A 27,034-nucleotide genomic window follows, 5' to 3' on the forward strand; every position below is an offset into this window, starting at 1 on the left:
ATGCATTAATTGTACACTTTAATCAAAGTAGCTCAAGAGATTACAGATGCTGAAATCTGCAGCAGAAAAATGAGTGTAACTGAAGGAACTTCAGGTCAGGGAGTATTTGTGGAGGGAAATGGTCTGTTGATGTTTAAGGTTGAGTGAGTCCCTTCATCTTGACTGAAAGATGCAGTATCCAGGAAAAGACATGGGGTTTAATGTTTCTAAAGCACGTTATTGTACCGTAGCGGACAGGAAGGCACTACAACGGGTGGTGAAAACCGCGCAGTACATCATCGGTGCCCCGCTCCCTGCCATGGATGCCCTTCACCGAAAACGGTGTCTGAGACGGGCCGGGAAGATCATTAAAGACCCCTCCCACCCCAACCATGGACTGTTTGCCCTCCTCCCATCAGGGAGGCGGTACAGGAGCCTCAGGTCTCGTACCAGTAGGATGAGGAACAGCTTCTACAATAATACCATCACATTGCTGAACTTGGAGTCCCGCCAATAGACTTCTCCAGTCTCTCCGTCCACATTGTTCGATTATTGTTTGATTATTCTGTATTTTTATTTTTATTTCTATATTGCACTATACTATGGACTGACGCTAAACTGCATTTCGTTGTACCCTTACTCGTATGTGTGCAATGACATTAAAGTTGAATTGAATTGAATTGAAACTGTGGATCTGCCTTTAATAATTGTAATTAATGAAATCTTTGTTTTTCTTTTGCCAACAAGGTATGAGTGGCTAGATCCAAGTATCAAGAAGACAGAATGGTCAAGGGAGGAAGAAGAGAAGTTACTCCATTTGGCAAAGCTCATGCCAACCCAGTGGAGGACCATTGCTCCAATTATTGGCAGAACAGCTGCCCAGTGCTTGGAACATTATGAATATCTTCTGTAAGTTGAAGTACAATAAGGGAAACAGGAAGACAAAAACGAATGGCTGAAATCCTGGGGAAATGCTATATTGGCATCGAGACATTTGTAATTGAATATCTAAAACTAAATTGACTACATTAATATCAATCATATAAGATGTTGCAAATTTATATTCAAGTGAAAGAATTGTCATCATTTTATGGCCGCGTTTTTTACAAACATTATTTTCTTAAATCGGGTTTTTTAAATTAATTGGAAATGTTGATTAATAGTGTTGGTTAAACGTCTACGTTTTGCAATAATATGCAGTTTATATATGATTTCTGGATGATCCATCTAAATTTGTGGTGCTGCTTTTAGCTGTCAGGAATTTGGATAATTCCACCGACGAGTGGCAGGAAAATAACACTGTTTATGATCGTTTCTTTAGCTTTTAAGATCCAGTTATTAACATAAACATTAACAGGAGAATTATGTTAATTTTAAGATTATTTTATTAGCAGACACCACTTGCATTTGATCTTTGCAGGATGAGGATCTTGAATTTTAAGATTATTTTTATTAGCAGACACCACTTGCATTTGATCTTTGCAGGATGAGGATCCCTTAGTCTGAATCGCCCCTGCGTTCCTTGGCGGCTATTTAGTGCTTTTTTAAAAAAGCTATTTGTCCTTGTTTTATTTGTACAGAAATATTTGCCATTTTAACAGTCCTTTAAGGAGAGAGCAGCCCCTCCTCTGTTGTCAATGGCTGGAGCGCTTTCCTCTGAGCCGCCAGCTGGTTTCTCACTATCTTTGCACGATAAAAAACAGCAGTCTCTGAGTGCTTTTCCAATCTGCAAGTTGATTTGGTACTCCAAAGTATCATAAACTTCATATTACATTTCATAAGCTTCAGATTAACTTTGACATAGTCGATTTCTAGCAAATCACCAGTTATCCTTGGCCTGTCAAAATCATCGTCTGAAGAGTGCTTTCATGCACTAATCACATTTTGCATGGGAATTCCAAGGATATGTGTATTCTGCATTCAGGAAAGATTATTTGTTTCTTATCTTACTGGTACAAACTGAACTTAATTCAAATGTTTTTCACTTCAATAAGCGATCATGAAAGATGTGGAAATATTTGTATATTTTCTAGTACCTGGTTGGCATAATCATTTTCTTTAGGAAAGTTATTTTAGTTGTTTTTATTTGTGCACAAATTAAAAATATCTTTGATGAGCAGTCTGATTTTACCCAAACCAATGTTTAAATAAAAGTATTTTAAAAAATCATGGTTATGCAACTGACAGTGGTGTTGGGGCATATTTCAGAGATAAAGCTGCCCAGAGAGACCAAGAAGAGGAAGCTGCTGATGATCCTCGAAAGCTTAAACCTGGTGAGATCGATCCAAACCCAGAAACTAAACCAGCCAGGCCTGACCCAGTCGATATGGATGAAGGTACTTCTTAGTTAAACTTGATTTATATCAACTACCTTTGAACAATTTGAGGTTTGTCACTGTAAAAATGAAATAGTGAAACCGACATTGCAGCAACATCGTTGTACGTAACATTGTACTGCAATATTATAAATGTGTAATCCATGATTCTGTGATTGTCTATGCGAGTAATCAAACATTTGCAGTCTGGCATTGGTTTGTTGTTGTCACATGTATCAGCTTGGGGGTGTTTGCACCGTGGGGGGAAAAATAAAGGGAGGAGATATGACATGAAAAATTGAGTTCTATGGTGTGTGTGTATGTGTTGGCTGGAGTCATGAATTGCTATTCCCTCCACAACAGCAAAAACTTTCCATTTATTTAACACCGTTAGTGCTAGATAAATAGACAATAGGTGCAGGAGTGGGCCATTCGGCCCTTCGACCTTTGAAACATCAAATGTAGGGGGGGGAAAAGAGAAGGATTTTACTTAAATTTTAAGAAAAAAGTCCCACCAAAATAAAAGGTGGTAAAGAAGGTTGGTTTGATGGGTTTTAAAATTCAATACTGGATTTCAGATTTAGCATTTGCCGAGTCATATCGAACAGGAATAGACCTAGGAATAGGCCCACCAAGTCCACGCTGACCATCAATACCCATCTATATTAATTCCATTTACCAGCATTTGGTCCATAGCCTTCCATGCCTTGACAATACGAGCACTCGTCTAGATACTAATTAAATGTTCTAGGAGTAACAGCCTTCAGCAATGCATTCCAGATTCCAACCAAACACAGCTGTAATTTCTACATGGTGAAACCAAAATGTATAAAAATACACTTTAATAAAATCTGACAATGTGCACTTTAACCACGTGATTTTTTTCTATTACAAATCCCAAATTGTGTACAGAGCAAATAAATAAATGATTGGTCTTTGTCCCAAACATTATGGAGGGCATGGTACATCTTCGATTTATGAATTAATTTTTTGCTATGAAGAATGGCATGGCACTCTCCATGCATAGGATTACACTTTGTGGGCGGCGCAGTGGTAGAGCTGCTGCTTTACAGCGCAGGAGAGCCGGGTTTGATCCTCACCTCTGGTGACCACGTGGGTTTTCTCCGGGTGCACTGGTTTCCTCCCACACTCCAAAGACATGCAGGTTTGTAGGTTAATTGGCTTTGGACCAAATTATAATTTATCCTTATGCCCCTGTCCCACTTAGGAAACCTGAACGGAAACCTCTGGAGACTTTGTGCCCCACCCAAGGTTTCCGTTCAGTTCTAGGAGGTTTTTGTCATTCTCCCTACCTGCTTCCACTACCTGCAACCTCCGGCAACCACCTGCAACCTCTGGGAACCGCACGGAAACCTTGGGTGGGGCGCAAATTCTCCAGAGGTTTCCGTTCAGGTTTCCTAAGTGGGACAGGGGCATTAGTCTTTAGGATATTGCTAGTCTACGGGGTGATCGCTGGTCCGCATGGACAGTGGGCTGAAGTGTCTGTGTCCACACTCTAAAGACTCATGAGTTTACTAAAATACTCAATGAATTTTACACAGCCTTTTCAATTTACAGGATTTTTCATCACAAAATAATTCCCAAGAACACATCTCTATTTTTTAAATCGAAGAATTATTGTACTTAGTAAATTAATTGAAGCTTCCCAGCTCCACCATTCTTCCAAGCTGCATGTTCCAGGCTTATGTCATACTCTAGGAAAATATTTCTCCACACCCTACTAGAAAACCACCAATGACTATTAGAATATAGGTGTGTAGTACAAGCAGGGATGCAGTGCTGCTGGAGCTCACCGGAGCACCGCTCCGGCACCTCTAAAAAATTAAAATAAATAAACAGCGGGTTATTTTAAGTAGCGGGTGTGTGGTCGGGGTAACCTGGTTAAAAGAATGAGAAGTGGAAGACCCATCACTATTGAGGTTCCCTGTAGGAGGAGGGGTGGGGGGGGTGGGGAAGTAGTAGGACCCAGCAGAGTCAGCACATGTGCTGTGTGCATCATGGAGGTTGTGGGCCTGGTGCTGAGCCTGGAACTCTGGTAAGGTGACGACTGGCCCGCTGGTGGTGGTGGAGAGGCGAGGGTCGGCGGAGTCGCTGGGTGAGGCCCATGGGGGGCTGGAGTAGAGATACGGGTTGGCGGCAGCAGCATGGTGGCCCTGGGGAGGTGGTGACAACAGTGATGGCCCCAGGGTGGCGGTGAGAGTCGGCAGCTGCGGCAGTTTGACCGGGAAGGCGGTGAAGGTCGGAGAGGTGGTGGATGTTGTTGCTGCTCCTCGTGGTGGCCATCTCGGCCTCGTGGTGGACGGGCAGGCGGTCGAGGTGTGTGTGTGTGTGTGTATTATTACTGACTGCTCAACAAAAAAAAGAGCATAACAACTCGGTAGAACCTCAACATATTTTGCAAAAAAAACATATCTATGTAATAAAAATGAGATGTAGTGCAGCAGTTAGTGCTGCTACCACACAGCTCTGGGGACTCGGGTTTGACCTTGTCAGTTGTCTATGGAGTTTGCACGTTATTCAAGTGACTATGGGTTTATTCTGAATTCTCAGCTATCCTCTCACTTTGCAAAGCAATGCTGGTAGGCTCAAGTAGCTACAGCAAAGTACCCCTTAGTATAGGTAAGTGGCAAAAAGAATACCATCGTCAAGTTTGCAGACGACACAACGGTGATCGGGCTGATCACCAACGGTGATGAAACCAACTATAGGTGCAGAACCTGGCGGACTGGTGCGCACGTAACAACTTGTCACTAAACACCTCCAAGACCAAGGAGCTGATTATTGACTTCAGGAGGACACATAATAGGGAATTCGCCCCAATCTCCATCTACGGGGACAGTGTGGAGAGAGTGTCCAGCTTTAAGTTTCTGGGCACACACATCTCAGAGGACCTCACATGGTTGACCAACACCGCTGCGCTGGTCAAGAAGGTATAGCAACGACTGTTCTTCCCGAGAACATTGAAAAAGACTGGTCTGCCCCAACAGCTGCTGACAACCTACCACTGCACCACAGAGAGCATACTAACGTATGGCATCTCTATGTGGTATCTCAGCTGCACGGAGGCGGAGAGGAGAGCTCTTCAGCGCCTCGTCCACAGAGCGCAGAAGATTATTGGGACACAGCTACCAGCCTTGGAGGGCATCTACTACACACGGTGCCTCAGGAAGGCCGTCAGTATCCACAAAGACTCCTCACACCCTTGTAATGGACTGTTCGAACTCCTACCTACCGGCAGATGTTACAAGGCCTTCTAAGCCCGCACCGCCAGACTCGGGAACAGCTTCATCCCCAGAGCTATAGCTGCTCTGAACCGGCCCTGCTGAGTGCCCCCCACTCCCATGAACTGTCTCCCTCGGATGGTCACGTCGCACAGACACATTTGCACTTTAGACTGTTTTGACTGTTTTACTGTTCTTTTTATAAATCATGTTTCTCGGGGTATCTAAATTTTATTAGTTTTAAGTTAACACATCAGATGGAAGCTGCATATCACATCTCGTTGCACATATGTGCAATGACAATAAAATATATTGTTATTATTATTATAAAGCAATTGCTGAGAAAATTAGATGGAATAACGTGGGCTACAGGAGCTGACGCGAATAAAAATGAGCAAGTAAGAAAAGATTAAGAAACTACAGACTATTTAGAAAAAAATAATTAATCATGCTGGAAAATTGATACTCTCATCTAATTATTCACAACACATAACGGAGATAATCATAGACATTATAGGCTGCTGGTGTAATACTGACTGTCAGAAGGTTTTAAAAATCTTTTAGGAACCATTTGAACAGAAAATTCATGCTATTCCGATATTTTTACTACCTTTTGTTTATTACCAAAATATTAATTTTAGAGTGCACAAGGTTACATTGAGAATATATTTTTATTTATAGATGAACTTGAAATGCTGTCTGAGGCTAGAGCTCGTTTGGCCAATACGCAAGGCAAGAAAGCTAAGAGAAAAGCACGAGAAAAGCAGCTTGAAGAAGCCAGGTTAGTAAAATGTGCGGTGAAATCACATTTTTCATTAGAATTTATTTTTATAAAGAGAAGCTATTTCCCCATTGATGCATGTCTAAACTTTCAAACATGGCTATTATATCTGCTTCTGCCAATTCCTCCTGGGAGAGGGAATTTCTCAATAAAAATAATATTGCCTCGTAAACCGCAGTTTAAGCTTTTCCCCATATGGATCATGCACTATATGCATCATCTTTCTATCCAAAACAAACAAAGCCTTATCTGAAATAAAATTAATATTATTATTATTTTCTGTATATTATATTAGGAATAATATGTTCCTATTCGGAAATATAGTAAATTCTGTATTCCTATATTTTAGATACAGGGATATATACTCCTATACATATTCAGAAATCATAATATTCTGAAAGATTTGTAATTTTCTGAAATTAGAAATCTCCATCTGATGTGAGTGATTGCCTATTTTACAGTTAGATAGTCCTGAGCAATTTTTTATATTGGAATAAAGTTTACATTTATGTACTTTTTGCTGTCCAAAAAATTGATATAAATATCATACTATTTTTTATATCTACAGGCATAATTTTACTTTTATATATCAGGAATTTTATATTTCTTGCAGAAGAAAATTAAACAATTTTCTGAAGCCCTCTATTATTTCCAAAGCAAATGGGCACAATTTATTTTACAGCACAGAAAGTTTTTCCCTTTCTTTGTGTGACAATATTCATTGTCTCACAGTCTCACAGCATCTTAAAATGAGTGCATAATGACCATTTACAATGGGGAAAACCAATGCTCAAAGCTTTTGCTTTAAAGCATGTAATAATTGATCGCAGTAGCCAAATTATTGCAATTTAAAAAAATTGATTCAAGCAAGATTTCTGAAATTATTTGTTTCTCCATTATTTCACCTCTCAAAGAAGACTATGGGTCACATATGAATACTTATACACATCACTAAAACATCTTGGCTGGTTGCCATTGCAATACTATTAAAATATTTCATTAGCAGCAAAATTATTAGTGCTGAAGATAGACACAAAGCCGGAGTAACTCAGCAGGACGGGCAGCATCTCTGGAGAGAAGGAATGGGTGACGTTTTGGGTCGAGACCCTTCTTCAGCTGTTCTCAGTTCATGAAAGTTGTAGTGTATTTGTTTAATTATTAAGAACTATTATTTTCTAACTTTTAAGATCCATTTTATGTGCTATCAAATGGACGTTCTGATTTGATGGGAGTCTGCAAAATAAATGTAATGGTAAAATAATAATCTATCTACCTTAAATATTGTAGACGACTAGCAGCACTTCAGAAGCGCAGAGAATTGCGAGCCGCTGGCATTGAGATACAGAAAAAAAGAAAAAAGAAGAGAGGTGTGGATTATAATGCTGAAATTCCGTTTGAAAAGAAACCTGCTCCGGGTTTTTATGATACCGCTGAGGAAAACTATCAAGCACTTGAACCAGATTTCAAAAGACTCCGCCAGCAACATCTAGATGGAGAACTACGATCGTAAGTTGCAGCAAAAATGCTAAATTATCATTCCTGTACTTTTTTGAACGTTTTCTATTTACAATGTATGCACTTCACATTTATTTTTTCATTGTGCAAACATTTTCATTGAAGTTTAAATATCTTCGGATGTTACAGTTTGGGTTTCCCCAACCATATAAAACATCTGCTCATGGTGCTCGAGAACTAGCTGTACCTGTAGGCATGCTAGCCAACACTCGAACCATCTGCTCTACTCTGAAAAGTAATGGGAGACGTCATCGGCGTTAGATGGCTTGTACCTCTCTGCGCAATTTGCGTTTAGTCAGGACTGATACAATCCAGATCACCTTAGTCCAAACATACACCAAACAGCTGATTTCCAGAGATGAGGTGATAGCAGTTGTCCTTAATCTCAAGGCAGGATTTAACCATGTGTGGCATCAAGGAGCCCTGATAAAATGGAAATCATTTGTCATCAGGAAAAATAATTCCACAGATGGAACCATGTATAAAGAAACTAGACTAAGTGGGACCCGTTGGGTCCCTGTCACATGAGAGGCCTGGTCCCCCAACGCAACCTGTTCCCCAACGCAATATTCCACCACTCACCCGTTCCCCCAATACAACCCGTCCCCCCAACGCAATATTGCACCACTCACGCATAGCCCCCAACTGCGCAGGCACGGCTCATTTCCCCTCATCCCCCAACACTCCCTCACGAAAATCTGCAAGACCCACTGTTACACGCTGCTATTCTGACCAAACTTATCTCTTCTTACCATTACTTTCTTCCGTCTCTAAACCAGTCCATTCTCCTGAACATCCATGACTCTTCTGGGGTCTCCACCATTAGTTTTCAGTCCTAACTAGTTAATCCTAACTAGCTCTATACTTTTAGCCCCTACGAGGATGACCTATGACGGGACCCTTCTACCACCATCCTGTTTTGGCTGAAAACATTCTTGCATTGAACAATTTCTAGAACTCCACCTGCTTCTCCAAGTCAAAGGTGTGGCTAGGGAAACCTGACTGGTGTGTCTGGCCTTTTTATTAGATACATGGAATACTTGTTTCAGTACTTTACAGGCTTTCAACTCTTTCTCAATTACATTAACAACTGTGATGGTGCTGCCTCTTGCACTCTCTTAATACCAAAGAATGAAATGCTTTTGCTGCAAATTTTTAATTTCTCACTTTTAAATGGAAATCAAAAAACTGCAATTCTGGGAATCTGAATTAAAAACATAAAATGCTGGAAACGTTCAACAGATTAGGTACCACCCATGATAAGACGAATGATTAAAGATTTAGTGGAGGCAGGTTCTCTGGATACTTTCAAGAGAGAGCTAGATAGGGCTCTTAAAGATGGCGGAGTCAGGGGATATGGGGAGAAGGCAGGAACGGGGACTGATTGTGGATGATCAGCCATGATCACATTGAATGGTGGTGCTGGCTCGAAGGGCCAAATGGCCTACTCCTGCACCTATTGTCTAATGAAATGTTGACTCTGTTTCTCTTTTCACAAATCTTGCTTAAACTGTTGAATGTTTCTCACAAACTGCTGAGTGTTTCAAAACTGCTGAGTGTTTCAAGTATTTCATTTTTAAATGGACATCTGATTTTTCGCTTTTTTTTTACAATACAATACAATACAATACAAATTTATTGTCATTTGAGCCCCAGTGAGACTCAAACGAAATGTTGTTTCCACAGCCATACAAACAAAGACAATGTCCTACAGACATACACACAATTAAATTCACACAAACATCCATCACAGTGAAGCCACTGTGATGGAAGGCAAAGTCTTTTCTCTCCCCGTTCTCAATTTCTCTCCCGATGTCCAAGCCCCCAGGCGGGTGATGATAAGTCCCACGGCCATTTTAGGCCGCGCGGGGCGATTTACGGCCCCGCTCCCGGTCTGAAAGTACAAGGTTGGAACCCCCACGGGCATTGGTGAGTCCCACGGCCATGAAGCCGCGCCAGGTGATGTACGGTCCCGGTCCGGGTTGTTCCAACCCCGCGATACGGGCTGGAGAAGTCGCGTTGTGGGAGCTCCGGGAAGCGGTCTCTCTCTCCCCCCGGACCCGCGAGCTCCCGATGTCCCAGTTCACCGGACCTGCGGCTGCGTTGCTGGAGCCTCCGAGCCCCAGGAGTCGCGTTGCAGCAGCGAGTCACCACCGCTCCCCACGCTCCGAGGCCGGCCAGCCCCACGATGGTGAGTAGTCCGCAGCTCCACAGTCTCCCGAGCCCCCGGGTCATTCAGGTTGGAGGCCGCTCCACGGTGCTAGGCCCCAACGACAACCGAGACCCGACAGGGAAAAGGTCGGGTCTCCCGGACAGGGAAGAGATTTAAACAGTTTCCCCCTCCCCCCCCGCCCCCCACATGTACACATTTAAAAACACTATTAAAAAACACCAAACACTACATTTAACTAGACAAAAAATAAAAAAAAGACAGACAGGCTGTAGGGGCCGCTGCAACGGGTGAGTCGCGCCGCCCTCCTGAAAAGCAGCAAATAATATTAATATCGAGTAACCATATAACAATTACAGAACGGAAACAGGCCATCTCGGCCCTACAAGTCCGTGCCGAACAACTTTTTTCCCTTAGTCGCACCTGCCTGCACTCATACCATAACCCTCCATTCCCTTCTCATCCATATGCCTATCCAATTTATTTTTAAATGATACCAATGAACCTGCCGACACCACTTCCACTGGAAGCTCTTTACACACCGCTACCACTCTCTGAGTAAAGAAGTTCCCCCTCATGTTACCCCTAAACTTCTGTCCCTTAATTCTGAAGTCATGTCCTCTTGTTTGAATCTTCCCTATTCTCAAAGGGAAAAGCTTGTCCACATCAACTCTGTCTATCCCTCTCATCATTTTAAAGACCTCTATCAAGTCCCCCCTTAACCTTCTGCGCTCCAGAGAATAAAGACCTAACTTATTCAACCTATCTCTGTAACTTAGTTGTTTGAAACCCAGGCAACATTCTAGTAAATCTCCTCTGTACTCTCTCTATTTTGTTGACATCCTTCCTATATTGGGCGACCAAAATTGTACACCATACTCCAGATTTGGTCTCACCAATGCCTTGTACAATTTTAACATTACATCCCAGCTTCTATACTCAATGCTCTGCTTTATAAAGGCTAGCATACCAAAAGCTTTCTTTACCACCCTATGTATATGAGATTCCACCTTCAAGGAACTATGCACAGTTATTCCCAAATCCCTCTGTTCAACTGTATTCTTCAATTCCCTACCATTTACCATGTACGTCCTATTTTGATTTGTCCTGCCAAGGTGTAGCACCTCACATTTATCAGCATTAAACTCCATCTGCCATCTTTCAGCCCATTTTTCCAAATGGCCTAAATCACTCTGTAGACTTTGGAAATCCTCTTCATTATCCACAACACCCCCTATCTTGGTATCATCTGCATACTTACTAATCCAATTTACCACCCCTTCATCCAGATCATTGATGTACATGACAAACAACAAAGGACCCAACACAGATCCCTGAGGCACCCCACTAGTCACCTGCCTCCAACCCGACAAACAGCCATCCACCATTACCCTCTGGCTTCTCCCATTCAGCCACTGTTGAATCCATCTTGCTATTCCTGCATTTATACCCAACAGTTTAACCTTCTTAACCAACCTTCCATGAGGAACCTTGTCAAAGGCCTTATTAAAGTCCATATAGACAACATCCACTGCTTTACCCTCGTCAATTTCCCTAGTAAGCTCTTCAAAAAATTCAAGAAGATTAGTCAAACATGACCTTCCAGGCACAAATCCATGTTGACTGTTCCTAATCAGACCCTGTTTATCCAGATGCTTATATATATTATCTCTAAGTATCTTTTCCATTAATTTGCCCACCACTGAAGTCAAACTAACAGGTCTATAATTGCTAGGTTTACTCTTAGAACCCTTTTTAAACAATGGAACAACATGCGCAGTACGCCAATCCTCGGGGACTATTCCCGTTTCTAATGACATTTGAAATATTTCTGTCATAGCCCCGGCTATTTCTACACTAACTTCCCTCAATGTCCTAGGGAATATCCTGTCAGGACCTGGAGACTTATCCACTTTTATATTTTTCAAAAGTGTCAGTACTTCTTTTACTTTGAAACTCATAGTATCCATAGCTACTCTACTCGTTTCCCTTGCCTCACATAATTCAATATCCTTCTCCTTGGTGAATACCGAAGAAAAGAAATTGTTCAATATCTTCCCCATCTCTTTTGGCTCTGCAGATAGCTTCCCACTCTGTCTCTCCAATGGACCAATTTTATCCCTCGTTATCCTTTTGCTATTAATATAGCTGTAGAAACTCTTTGGATTGACTTTCACAAGTAATTACTAAGGAATCCATAATTACAGCAAGACCACCCTTTCTTGGTATTCAATGGCATGAGCACTGTTGAAACCCTCACTATTATCGTTGTCGAAGATAGCCGTTATTGGTTGGAACCAGCTTTTAAATTAAACCCTCTCTACCTTTGTCAACACATGAAATGCATTATAATTTGACACTGTGCAATTGCTGGAGCATTTGCAAGTTCCCAAAACTAAAATTATTTATATTTCCTAACGTTTGTATGACTTTAATTGAGAAAGTGTATATATTGGTAATAATGACACTTTAAACATGAGCGGAACCAAATCTGTGAATGATAACATCATTTTGCATTGCAAGTGTTAATCCTTATATTTACAGTAACTCGAAAATACCAGAAATAACTTAGAATTCAAAGTACAGTACGTACAATTGTCATATATAATTGTCCATGCTGCTTGTTTGCCAATTATAAGTTTGTCTTATTGTTTCAGGAGAGGAGGCTTCAATAAACATTTTTTAGTTCAATTATGAGTTTTTTCATTTTTTAAATTAAGTTGGCTGTTGGAGTTTAGAGTTAGCTTTCTAAAATCCAGTGCACATTACAAATATGTTGATCGTAATATTGTTTATTTGTTTTATTCAGTGAGAAAGAAGAATCTGAACAGAAGAAAGATAAGCAGCGTCTGAAAAAGAAGAAGGAATCTGATTTGCCTTCTGCTATATTACAGATCAGTGGTGTATCTGAGTTTACTAAGAAAAGAAGTAAATTAGTTCTTCCTGCACCACAGGTAAATTCCCCACTTCAAATGCCACAAAGATAATTGTTGTATTTTCTATATTGTCATCTGCTGATGCTGATATCGTACAAAAATGTGAGTATACTGGTACCTCACATAACACTTTGGAGGTGTTGCCCCAGATGAGAACACAAATGGAATCAGAGCTGAAAGGTTGAATATAGTATTTTACACAATGCATTTCTAACAGAGCTACTGTGCTGGGAACTTGGCGTGAGCTCTTGGCCTGCCTGCTGCTACTAGGTGCAGTGCTGGGAACTTGCGCATGGAGAGAGGCTGCTTTGAAGATGTGGGATGTTGCTTGGGTCAGCCAAAGTGTTGACACAACAGACAGTCTCTTGCAACACTATCTTTTGAATATGGTGGAAGCTTCATTCTACGCCATCTCTTTGATTGCTGTTCAGCTATCCCCAGCCTAGAGATACCTCCAAACTAACAAGCAACTTGCAATGCTCACAAGCCTTCGAGCTTGTGCAACCACGTAGAAAAAGAGGGAAATAGCAGCTCTCATCGCGTCCAGTAGATTTTAGGTGCATGTATAAAAGTTTTTAATGAACGTGTAAATCGCTTGACAATGTTTGAAGCTTTGTTAGCCACTCATGAATAATCTGCTTTCTGTTTAAAAGATCTCTGATGCTGAACTGGAAGAAGTGGTCAAAATTGGACAGGCGAGTGAAATGGCCTGCCAAGCTGTTGAGGAATCTGGCATGCCAAATTCTGCCTCCAATGCTCTTCTTTCCGAATATAGCATTGCCAATTCGGGTTTGAGTTTGCGAACTGCACGTACTCCTGCAGCACAAGATCGTATTCTTCAGGTAATCAAGCTACAGTAATCCAGAGAGGTTCAGTTTTGTACTGTAACCTAAAATGCTTATGTTTTAAGAGTGCATAGTACAGATGGAAGGGGCTGCAAAAATAAAAAGCAAATCTTTTTTTTAAATTTATAATTGGTGCAGAGAACAGGCAAGGAAAAAATAAGATTAAAATAAATTGATACACAACAAAAAGTACTGGAACTACAGTTGCATTAAATCAAGAGGACAAAAAGAGGATGAGATATCCCTAGTTGCTAAGATCTTTAGTTTTGGAGATAAAGGGACCTAATATTCCCCAGAAGAATCTATTTGTCTTCTATCCCCTAGGAGGCGGCACGATGGCGTAGCAGTATAGCTATTGCTTACAACGCCAGAGACCCGGGTTCCATCCTGTCTATAGACATCATGCTGGAGTAACTCAGCGGGACAGGCAGTATCTCTTTCCCATTCTTTCTCTCCAGTGATGATGGTTGTCCTGCTGAGTTACTCCAGCATTTTGTGTCTATCTTTGTTCTAAATTAGCATCTGCAGTTTCTTCCTACACATCCAATCCTGACTATGGGTGCTTGTCCGTACGGAGTTTGTACGTTCTCCCCATGACCTGCTTGGGTTTTCTCGGAGATCATCGGTTTCCTCCCACACTCCAAAGATGTACAGGTTTGTAGGTTAATTCGTTTGGTATAAATCTAAAATTGTCCCTAGTGTGTGTAGGGTAGTGTTAATGTGCAGGGATTGCTGGTCAGTGCAGACTCGTTGGGCCGAAGGGCCTGTTTTCACGATGTATCTCTAAACTAAACTATCCTATCTTCTGAAACTACTCGGTTCGTAAGACACCAATGCAATTGGTATCTTTAAATATATTTTATCACACCAACCACTGAACTGTACAGAATAAGTCTGATTCGGATGATTTTCTATTGTTCACACTACAGTACCTCATTGGGAAAAGTAAAACTGGGAACGGCACCTTTTATTTCCGTTTTATAGCCAATGAGATCAGCATTACCAAAATTAGCTAATGGTACACATCCAGAATCAAGTTTGCGTCAGTCCGATTTTCTGAGTATGTCAACTATTGTCATGCTAAACTTAAATGAGGCATTTAAAAAAAAAAATTGCATTGTCGTGTATGGTGGACCACTTTAGAGGACCACTGCTTTGATTTACTATTTTTATTTTATGATGGAGCCATATAGGAAGATATAGTTTTAGCAGTATCCTAGAGGGGCCCATTCTAATTCAAAGTAGGTTTCATGGAGTGCTTGAGATAAGTTCCTTGGTTTTAGATAATTTATGAATTTAAGAGAAAATTTAGGAAAGGTAATATGAAAATTATATTGGAGCTAAACAGGAGATTTTTATTCTTCATTATGCAGGAAGCTCAAAATTTAATGGCACTGACAAATGTTGATACGCCTTTAAAAGGAGGACTGAACACCCCTCTCCATGAAAGTGATTTTTCTGGAGTAACCCCACAGCGACAGATAGTTCAGACACCAAATACGGTGCTTGCAACACCTTTCAGGTATTAGTTCATAATTTCTTCTTAATACTGTCATTTTATAGTGAAACTATAACTTTTGATTTTAGGAACTGTAAAACAACTGTTACCTGTCATGTTGCTTAATTTGCCTTGAGTAATTCTTCAATTTTTTTAATTGTCATGTTGCATAATGACTGGTTACATCTCGGTTTTACAGACCATAAGGCATCCTTGGTTGAATCTTGCATCGTCTCTTATTGATATTCAGATCTAAAAAGTTGATGACCAGATTTCAACCATATCCTGTTCATAAAGTTATTATTGATTGGGTGGGATTATTTGCATTTAAGGAAAATATTTTGAAATCCATTTATCTCCATTTTGGTTTGGAGGAGACGGAACACAAGTATGAATGGGGGAAAATGTAAAGATTAATGGGAATTATCCTGCAGTCAATACTCTCCCTAACTCAAATAGCATCTACATTTAAGATTGTCTTTTCAGTGTTTATTTAACTGTTTCCAGAGTGAATGACAGTAAACGTGCAAAATATCTTATTTTAAAATGTTTAGGACCCCAACGCATGGGAGTGATGCTTTGACTCCACGCAGTGGAATGACACCGAAAACTGGTGCAGTAGTGACTCCTGGAAGGACTCCTTTACGAGATAAATTGAATATCAATCCTGGAGATGAAGTTGTGGATTATAATGATCCTTCGTACACCAAACAACTGGTATGAAGCCGGACTGTCATTTGAGTTTGTTTTTATTAAGAAAAGTTAATACTTTTATATTGGTACAATAAGACATATACAGTGACACATCTTAAGTAAGTATCATATCTATCATATCTATATACTTTTAAAATTGTGTGTGTGTGTGTGTGTGTTTGTTTGTTTGTGGGTGTATGTGAGATTAGATTTTTGGCTTTTGATTCCTTGGTCCGCCAAAACCACACGTAAAAACACAGAGATTTTTTCCATTTCGCTAGCCATTTCACTTTTACATTCACAAATCCACTCATTAAATTTCGTCATTCTTATGTACACATTTTTAATAAAATCCTTCCCCCCCCACTCACTCATTTTTTCGCCTCCTGCTGGCCAGCCACCATAACGGCTGCTGCCGCCCGACTCTCCTCCAAAAACGCCGTCATTTTTCACATTTCGCTAGAGATTTTTGCTGCTGCCGCCCGGCTCTCCTCCACTTTTGCCGCATGCCGCCCACCGCAACCGGGCGTTGGAGGAACAGACCCAACGGGTCTGGACTTCGTCTAGTATACCTTTAAAACTCTGTGTGGATGTGTGTGTGTCATTTTGCATGTAAAAATCTCCTTGAAATTTCAATTATTTCCCCAGATTTTTAATAAAATTGTTCACAAAACTCAATTTTTTTAATATAAACGCCGCTCACAAGCTGCTGACGTCACAATCCCCACATGCCCACCAATCCAGCCCCACCTGCGTCCTGGCCCCGCTCCCCGCCGCTGTGGATTAAAGGCGAAGAAAGATCGAGAAAGTTCTGCAAAACAAAGATTCTACAGCTGCGTTCCGCTATAGCTCCTTTGTTCTACAGATCTCGGGGCAGCGACTCCTCACGCGCTGAACTTCTCCTCATAAGTTCCGCTGAACTTTCTCCTCACAGCTGGCGCTGCTTGCGAAGCCCCGCCCGCCTGCGCGCCCCTCCCATCCCCTGCACGCTCATTCCAGCTGTGGGTTCCCAGAGAGTCAGAAGCCGGTGCTTCTTTGCTGTCAACGCTCGCTCCTGGGCGAACGCGTCTTGCCTTAGCGGCTTTAAAGGGCAGTTATCAACGGCTGCGGGCGTCGTGAGGCCGAGTTACGTCAGCACCCTGACGAGCGCTGGCATGTGGCTCTCTGACTCCTCCCTGTTCTGTGTTCCTCTCTGTGAACAAGTTCTGTAGATCCTGAGGACAGGTGAGATCCTGGGGAGGTGAAGAAGGGCAGTGGGGGGATTGAGGGAGAGTAGGGAGGGAAATGGGGGAGGTGAGAGGGAGAGTGTGGGAATAGAGGGACTGCCCCCACCCTTCTCCCTCCCCACTCTTCCCCCTCTTTCCCCCACGCCTCTCGCCCCTATCCCTCTCCCCCTCCTTCCCCACTCTTCCTCCTCTCTCCCCTACCCCATCTCCCCCTCCCTTCGCACTCTTCCCCTTTCCCCTTTCCTCCTCCCTCCTCCCTCCTCATTCTGCCCCCCCTTCTCTCACCTACACCATCTCCCCCCTCCCTCCCCACTCATCCCCCCCTCCCTCTCCCACGTACCCCTCTCCCCCTCCCTCCACACTCTTTCCCCTCTCCCCCTACCCCATCTCCCTCCTGCCCTCCCTCCTCCCCTCCACTCCTCCCCCCTACCCCCTTCCCTCCACCCCTTCCCCCCCCCTCCCTCCCCCCCCCCTCCCCCCCTCCCTCCCCCTCTCCCTCCCCTCTCCCCTCCCCCCCCTCTCTCCCCTCCCTCCCCTCTCCCTCCCCCCTCTCCCCCCCTCTCCCCCCCCCTCTCTCCCTCCCTCTCTCTCCCCCCCTCTCCCTCTCCCCTCTCTCTCCCCCCTCTCTCTCTCTCTCCCTCCCCCTCACCCTCTGCCTCTTGCCCTTCTGTTTCTGCACCTTTCTCTCTCTCTCTCCCCCCATTCTCTCTCTGCTCTCACTCTCTACCCTCCCCACCCTCCCTAGACGCGCCTGCGAGTTGGGCTATGTGTCAGTGGATTGGGTGGTTATGGGGTAAAAGGAGCAAATTAATAATGTTAATATAATATCAAGGGGGGTAGTTAGCGTGTGTGCGGGGGGGGGTTGTTGGTGTGTGTGACTCACAAGTCAAAGTTCATGTGATTTTACACACCGATCATAGAACAATACGGGCGCCAAGTCCTTCGGCCCATAATGCCTAGGCTGAACATGATGTTAAGATAAACTAATCTGAACTGCCTGCACATGATCCATATCCCTCCATTCCTGGGATATCCATGTGCATACACATGCTAATATTTATGTGATTTTAATTGTTAAATCAGGATTACACATGAATGAGCCTTGGAAATAAGTACCGGTAGTGGTATTTTACCCCAAAGCTCTTCCCTAACTCAAGCTCACTGTAAACAAACAATACTTGCAGTATAAGTTGCTAATGAGAATGTAGGATTGAAGACGTTAAACAACTATATTCCTTCTGTATTATAAAAAGGCAGTAGAAAATTACCAGGCTGTCAGAATCCTGCTACGGTTTTGGTTCAAATACTGAAAAGGAGACCCTGGAACAGGATATGCTTTGAGTAGTATAATTTAAAAGGTCCTGTTGTTTCCTCCAATTTCTTTTTGAAATCGCTTTTGTAATCAGGAAGCTGAATAAGTATAACCTGTGGACCTTAAATGTTCGGAATATTTAATGGCTGGTACTTTTGTAGCCAAATCTTGTGCCCAGAATTGCCACCAGCAATTTCTCCATGCTCCTATCTTGTCTGTTTGTGGAGAATGAATTGCTGGTGTAGAGCATTCCAGATACCAAAGGCATGAACTGAGTGCCAGAAGAACCTCTGGTAAAACACTGAATAAACCACTTTCCCATCATCCCCCCGAGTAAGTTGACACTGCCCCCAGCTGTAAAAATTGTCTGACACTCAAGCACATTTAATAACTATTATATTGAAGCATTGATGGATTAAAACCAATTTTGTAATGAAAAATGTTTAACCAAAAGCATTAAACCATAGAGAAATACATATTTTAAAAAGGAATTTCCCTCTTGCATCTGAATTTTCAACCATAGAAATCAATAGATTCTGGAGAAGGTTCAACCAGGTGTATGATCTAAGAGACAAATTTCTCTGCTGTTGTACACCATGGAAATTGCATATTATCGGTGTGTCAGGGCTGTTTTTTAATTTTGCGTACTCAGACATTAATTTGCAGCTTTAGCAAATGCCCACTGTCCTATTATGTTGTAGCTCCACAAAAATCTCAATCAGTTAAAAATGAAATGTTTGATCAGTGAATAAAAGCTGGTTATTAGAATCTATATTTAAAATGTCTGAATTTATTCGGTTGCTAAAACTCCTTGTAGTTTCAAGTTTCTTTAAATAGAGTTTCATGTCATTAACTAGTCGTGAACTCTACATCAAGATTTGTATCAAGCCTACTGCTAACTGTTCACCCGGAAATTGCCAATGTTGCCTCAACAGTCTCGCATAATTTTCCTTGTAGGAAAGAGAGCACCGGGAGCAACTACGGGTGGGCCTGCTCAATCTTCCTACTCCTAAAAATGACTTCGAAATTGTCCTGCCAGAGAATGCAGAACGCGAACTGGAGGAACAGGACACAGAAGACAACTTCATAGAAGATGCTGCTGATGTGGAGTCACGGAGACAGGTAACCTCCTTTTATACTATAACAGCCGTTAGACAATTTGACAGAATGGAGTTTGTATTTACACTGAATCAATTTTGTAGTGAGGATATGATTGAATTGTGTGTCTGGTATTTGAATACTAAGTGTGATCACATGCTTCACTGGTGGTTTAGTACATCAAGTCAGTATATTTTTTGTGTTTTGCATCTTAAAGTCAAATTTTGTTGAGTAATTTTCAGATTTTTTATTATTTCATTTTAAGGCAATGAAAGATGCTGAACGTGAGAGGGAATTAAAAAAGAGACACCAATCAGTACAACGAAGTTTTCCAAGGCCTACAGAGGTAAGTATAAAACAAGAGTCCATGACTTTCTTTTGTGGGACTGCTAGATTGATAAACTGGATCACAAGAAGAAGGTGCTCCACAGAGCAAGGAAGTTTCAACTTCCTGATATACTCACTGCTGTCATTCAGACTGTTCCAGCATTTATTCCTTTCTATACAGCGGGAAATCTGAATGCTTAAACTGCACCAGGTTAGATCTGGCACAGATTAATTTCAATAGGGGAGGGACAATTGCAAGGGAGACAGGTGCATATTTACATAGATCTAACAGTTTTCTATGATTTAGAAGTTTGATTTTCTTTTTATAATTGTTCAGTAGTATTTATAATAGTTTTCAAATATATTTTGATGTTTGTGAATGTCAGAGACGCAGCTGTACACTTAGCCAACCGTCAAAAGTGTTTCACGGGTAAGTTTGACATTTACGTTGTGCATGGCTTCGTCGATTAAGAATGATCTTTGAAATTTTTGGCAGGTTAGTTATAATAGAAACATTTTATTTCAAAGTATAGAATTGGTTTATAAAACCAAATTCTCTTCTAATTTTAGGTTAATGAAACCATCTTGCGTCCTCTAAATGTTGAGCCACCTCTAACTGAAATGCAGAAAGCTGAAGAGATGGTGAAGAAAGAAATGATTGTCATGCTTCACTATGATACGTTGCACCATCCATATGTAGATCTGTTTAATAAAAGAGGGAAAGGAGCAGGATCAAGTTCTGGTAACGTTGAGCATATTGCTTTTCTGGAACACAACAGATATGAGAAGATCAATAAAGAAGACATGAAAAAGGTTTGTAAATTGTTTTAATTCTTCATGTATGTTGCCATCAATTATAGACCACAAATGATGATACTACCCATTAAGTATCCAAAATATGAGGATACAGGAAACAAAAGAAAATGGAAACCTTATTTCTGTGGAGGAAGGGGTGTGATTGCAAGACCTGGAGGTTTTAATTATGAAGGAACTACAGAGTTTACATGCTTAACAATGAACACATGGATTATATATGCATGATTAATGGCAATGCATAGTGTGCTTATAGGGAAGCATGAGATTTTATATTCTGAATAAAATAATCTTTTTGATTCTTTGGACGGTAACATTTTGAAGAAATATTGAAAATCTTGAGTTATTAAAATGATGTTTTTCCTTAACTTGCTATCTAATCTTAGATGAGCAAAAAGCTCTTGTATATCACCATAGAATTTTGAAATTAATGATCATGTGCAAGCTTTGTAATTTAAAATTTGGAGATAAAATGCAAAAACAATTTGAAAGATGACAGAATTCCAGAACATGTTTTAAGTGGAAAATGCTCCTATTATTTTTTATTTGAACTAGTATTATATCACCCAATCTTTGGACTACTGATTTATTGATTTGTGGAGAACCATGACCTGATACAGAACATAAAACAGTACTGCATGGAACAGGTCCTTTGGCCCACACCTTTGCACCTTTTCCAAATGCTCCATTTCCCTTCTATAATGGGGTGACCCATTATAGAAAGTATATATTGCATGTAATACTCCAAAAGCGACCTAACAAAAGTTTTATAAAGTTGCATCATGACTTCCTGACTCTTATACTCAAAGCCCTGCCGTATGAAAGCAAGCATACCATGTCGCGCCTTTACCACTCTATCTACTTGTGTTGCCACTTTCAAGGAGTTATGGGCTTGGATGCCAAGATTCCTCTGTACATCAATGCTGTGAAGGGTCACAAAATATAATTGCATATTTTCCCCTTACATTTGGCCTCCCAAAGTCAACGCCTCACACTCTTATCCACACACAAGATTAGAAGTTGTTCAGCCAGAGCTGAACACACTTCTCGACATCTGCATACAATGGTGTCTGTCTTGCGCTTCTTGTGCGTGGTGGTGGATAGATTGGTCAGATTAAACTCCATCTGCCATTTCTATAGCTGATCTATATCCCGCTGTATACTTTTGACAGCCTTCCTCCCAGTCCGCAACCCCAGCAACCTTGGTGAATTGTGGTGTGAAACATAATGCATAAAGTGTACTTTTGCTCTACTGGTTAATTCACAGTATTGATTAACCTTTGTGTAATTAAGGGTATGGCTTTCAAGATTATTGTGGTAGGCAAGTGCAGGCTTGATTGCAACGTTACAATGATGATACTCAATTGTACCACTAGATGGCAGAGATGTGTTTGGTGAGATTGAAATGAATAAATGGGCTGGTCAGAATTTGATCTGCTTTGTGGCCATAAAAAATGTAAATGATCTTTCACATCCACTTGCCAGCTTTGGTTGGTAATCTGAAAAAGCACCATTGAAGATGGCATAATAACTTTCTAATATAAAAGAAAATGCTCAAAACATTCAGTAGGTCAGGCAGCATTTCTGGAAAGAACAATAGAGTTAACATTGCAAGTTTAACACCCTTCATCAGAGGAGTTTTATCTTATAATAATGAATGTTGGGGTTGGGGGAACAAAGGGAGTATCTTGGATAGGGTGAGACCAGATGCCCTGTTGTAGCAGGAATGACAAGAAGTTTCTGGCCACTTTGATTTGCCATCCTGTTCCCACTCTACCCATGCTGTCTGTCTGCAGATGTACAACAAAGCCTAACACTGCTTTAGGAACACAGTGGTTCATCTTCCATCTAGGCATATCGCAAACTGCAAGATTCAATATTAAATTGGAGAACTTGCTCTTGCTTTCTGTTCTTGTGTCAGAATTGGCTATTCCTGCCTGCTATCGCTTTAGCTCAGAGTTCTTTTTTTTTTCTTTAGTCTGCCCTGCTGTACATGTCCTAAACCCTCACTACTAGCAACATATTGCACAGACAATGTAGCGTCATATTAGCTTGACTCCTCCCTGATGTGCCTGTCCCACCTAGGCAACTTTTTAGGCGAGCGCGGGAGACTCTGTGCTCGCCACATTGTTTGCCACAGGTTCGCTGGTGGGCTCTGGTGAGTCTCCTTCATGGTCGGGAGGAGTTTCCGCATTCTGGGAACTAGTCGCGGCTCAGTATGGTCGCCGCAAATTCTTTCAACATGTTGAAAATTTTTCTGTGTGTAAAAATTGGTTGCCATGGAGATAATCGATAATCCTGTAGTTGTAGGTGCAGTTGTAGTGGGGTCGCCATGTGGTTGTAGGTAGTCGAGGTAGTCGAAGGTAGTTTTAGTTATTCACCTTTGTTGACCGGTCATTTTCATTGGCTCATTGGGGAAAAAAACAAGCAGGAGTTTTCAGAACCACGGATAACTGGCCGGTAATGGCCGTCGAACTTCACAGCAGTGTATCTCTCGCTTATTAAAAGTCTGGCTTCTTAGAAGTTGTCTCCACTCCTTCTGGCTATCAGCTGAGAAATCGCCTAAGTGGAACAGGCCCATTAGCTGTCTCAGAAGAAGTCTGGTCATAACCAATCAGAATTATTCTTTGTTACAGCTATCATCTGTTCCAGCTTCTCTGCTACCTGAAACAAAATAGTTTCCTGTCCTTACCTGTTCTGATTTTGTGTTCCAGCCCTAGCATGTTGACTGTTTTTTACAGATGCTGTGTGTTTCCTGCATTTTCTATTTTTATTTAGGATTTCCAGCGTCTGCATTTTTTTGGTCAACGGATTTCTAAATTATTACTCTAATATTATGAATAAAGTGGCATGAAACAACAAAAGTTGAGAATGATTTTAAGAAAAACGTACACTGTCTTAATTTTCTCTATGTTGGTAAGATTTTTAGTTTAAAAATGTCTGTTAGTTCTGTTTCCAACTTTTTAAACATTCTTTTTCCAGGCGAGTGATTTGTTGTGTCAGGAGATGGAAATTGTAAAACATGGTATGGGTCATGGAGATCTTCCTCTTGATGCATATAACCAGGTGTGGGAAGAATGTTACAGTCAGGTGCTGTATCTGCCTGGACAGAACAGATACACTCGTGCCAACCTGGCCAGCAAGAAAGATCGTATAGAGTCACTGGAAAAGAAACTGGAGGTTAGTGTACATCATGAAAAACTGAATGATTCAATAGCAAAGTAACATGTTTGCAACTCATGATGCTGGTTTACACTAAAGATAGACACAAAATGCTGGAATAACTCAGCGGATCAGGCAACGTCTCTGGAGAAAAGGAATAGGTGATGTTTCAAGTCGAGACCCTTCATCAGAATGAGAGTCGGGGAAAGGGGAACGAAAGGCATGGGAAAGTACAGAACGAAGTAGAGTCTGCATCGATGACTCAGGAAAGGTGGAGCCCACAATGGTCCATTGTTGGCTGGGGACAAGGTGATAATGAAGGGATAGGAACGATGAAATTAGCAAGAGGGCTAGGGTTGGGGAGGATCAGAGAGAGGAAATTCAAGGGTTACTTGAAGTTGGAGAAATCAATATTCATGCCGCTAGGTTGTATAGCAAAATATGAGGTGTTGTTTCCACAATTTGCGTGTGGCCTCACACTGACAGTGGAGGTGACCCAGGACAGATAGGTCAGTGTGGGAGTTGGAAGGGGAGTTAAAATGTTTGGCAACTGGGAGATCGCACAGGCCAAGGCAGACACACAGATACTTTTCTATCTATTTTTGAAAACTTCATTACAAAATCCATGCCAACAATTTTATATTTTAATTTATGGTGTACTGTGCTATATGTGTATATTTTTAGTAAGGCTTGCCTGAACATTATGCAACATACTTAGTAACCATTTTGTTTCAAGACAATATTATTCCCCTCTGTTCATGAGTAATGTGATCATGCACATTACATGAAGGAGTGATTATATAACAACAATTTCATCTGTGGTGTTTTGCAAAGTAAGAAAGGAGTAATGCCCTGTTTTTTGTAGTTTAAAAGCACTTTTAAAAAGTTTCAACAAAAAGGAATTTGGCAGGGTAATCAACCTCTGGCATTGAGAATGTTATTGCAATGTAAAGTTGCCGGTTTCTTGAAGACGGGGCCTAGAACCTTGCATCCAACCTGACATCCTACCTAACCCAATGTAAAAGCATAATATTTGGAGATGCTTTTTTGTTCTAGAATTTTAGTGCGCCCAAAAATTCTACAAAAATGTCGCCCTTGTAAGGAAATATGAAGTGATGTCTAGCTATCTACAAGGGAAAAAAAGCACAGGAGCACACCATATGATTTATAAATTTCTTGGCATTTGGAAATGGTTCATTTTAATGTTTTACAGAAAATATCGGAAGGGTTTAACAACCATCTTTTGAAGTCATAATTTATAATATTGGCTTATTGTGAGATATAAACAATATGAAATCTGCTCCGTCCAGTGATATTGGCAATATTTAACCGTGATAACTTGTTCCATATCACTTGAAGTAGTTCTGCCAGATTTAAAGGCGAGCATTGGTATTCTATGTTATATTCAGCATTTTTCCCCGCAATTCATGTTAACAAAACATTATCTAGACATTTTGTTTCTTACTTATGCGCTACACAAAATACACAATACAGGTGGACTTATTCTCAAATGACGCTGAAATCTAGGTATACTTCACCAAATGCCTCCCTCATTAACTCGGAAAGAAACACGCCCTTTCTGGCTATTACAACGTATTTAGGAAGTCAGGCAGACATGGGTTTCCCGCAAGAAATCCATGCTGATGGTCCTTGATGAATTTATACTTCTCTACATTTCGTTTTTGTTGTAATTCAGATAATCTGTTCAATAATTTGCCCCCATTCATGTTTGGCAGACAATCCTATAGTTACTCAATATTTAACATTATTATTTTATAAACAACTATACCATATCAGTATATTTACTGTCTATCAGTACCTGCTATAGCCAAAAGGTTTTCAAAAATGGTAGACAGCTTGCGCTTCTCTTCATTTTATGAGCAAATACTCTGATTTTATCCTCTTTTAAAGCTGCTAGGACCATAAACATGTCCTCTCATTGTCACATTTTTCCTCCTCATTATTGTTATCTATATAATACCACCCCCACCTCATTTACACAAAAAAGCATTCACTTAAAACTGTACAAGGTTTGCTTCCACATTTTACTAATTCGCCATGTTTCCCTTTTCTGACCCTCATACGAGTGGGGCTGCAAATTTTGCCTTGGATGCATATATTACTTACTGAAGCTTGAAGCATTCCAGCAGAGTGCAGCATCAGTCTTCTGATTAAGGCATATTGCTAAATCAGAAATTTAAATGCTAAAGAATGAAACAGATTTAGCACGCAAGCAATGATTTAACTACAGTTGAAAGTTTAGGAATTTGTCCTACATTGACCTATGTAGATGACCTATTTCTTGATTTTGGTACAGAGCTCAAAGTAAATCTGGGAACAAAGGACTGCTGGTTAAGATACTGGTTAATATACAAAATAATACAAAATGCTTGAGTAGCTCAGCGGGTCAGGCAATATCCCTGGAGAACATTGATCGATGACATTGCGGCTTGAGACCCTTCGTGACCCTTGTGTCCTCAGTGTAAATTTAAATGGCAAATTGTGCCCCTACCAACTTGATTTGCACACTGATAATTCTGGCTTCAGTGTTGAATATTGTCATTGTTTTATTACTCATTGGCTTTAACATTAAAATGCATGTGACTATTTTAATGCCAATTATTGAAATAAATCGGGCCAGACAAGATTGCTTAAATGTGCATCAAGATATTCTGCCTCATTTTTCTGACAAAGTAGTGTTAAATTATATAATCCACTGTTTTAACAGTTGTGCTTTTTATTATTTTATGATAATCTCAAAGTACATACATTTATAATTTCTGGAAAAAATGAATGGCAGGAATCTTAATACATAATAAGTATATAGAAGTAATGTTTCTTTTTTTAAATTCCATCTTGGGTTGAAAAAATAAGCACACCGGGATTGCAAGGATAGCATGTTATATTTATACCCGTAAGGATAAGTTTCAGTTAATCAAGGAAGTTATTCACAAAGGGTGGATTTGTTTAAACATCTTGGCAGGGAAAAGTGGGAAGTAGGTTGGAAATCATTCACATGGGTAGTTCTAAGAATCGGGCAGTAGCAGTTCCATTCAAAGAATTTACACTCCTTCTCTTGGTATTGAAAACAGCTGCAATAAATGTTCACAGATTTGTCACTA

The 27,034-nt window shown here is 40.9% G+C and overlaps 1 protein-coding gene across 1 annotated transcript in view; it reads left to right on the top strand.

Moving 5' to 3' along the window:
• cdc5l (CDC5 cell division cycle 5-like (S. pombe)) overlaps nt 1–27,034 on the top strand; it is a 43,684-nt gene that overhangs the window by 10,298 nt on the left and 6,352 nt on the right. The window contains exons 3-14 of the mRNA XM_055635555.1: nt 727–888; nt 2,188–2,315; nt 6,218–6,317; nt 7,605–7,823; nt 12,812–12,956; nt 13,592–13,780; nt 15,157–15,305; nt 15,836–15,998; nt 19,470–19,634; nt 19,876–19,956; nt 20,508–20,750; nt 23,733–23,930. Of these exons, the coding sequence (XP_055491530.1) occupies nt 727–888; nt 2,188–2,315; nt 6,218–6,317; nt 7,605–7,823; nt 12,812–12,956; nt 13,592–13,780; nt 15,157–15,305; nt 15,836–15,998; nt 19,470–19,634; nt 19,876–19,956; nt 20,508–20,750; nt 23,733–23,930 (1,942 nt within the window). The remainder of the gene's footprint in view (nt 1–726; nt 889–2,187; nt 2,316–6,217; nt 6,318–7,604; nt 7,824–12,811; nt 12,957–13,591; nt 13,781–15,156; nt 15,306–15,835; nt 15,999–19,469; nt 19,635–19,875; nt 19,957–20,507; nt 20,751–23,732; nt 23,931–27,034) is intronic.

This window comes from Leucoraja erinacea, chromosome 5 (assembly GCF_028641065.1).
Source record: "Leucoraja erinacea ecotype New England chromosome 5, Leri_hhj_1, whole genome shotgun sequence".
Lineage (NCBI taxonomy): Eukaryota > Metazoa > Chordata > Chondrichthyes > Rajiformes > Rajidae > Leucoraja > Leucoraja erinaceus.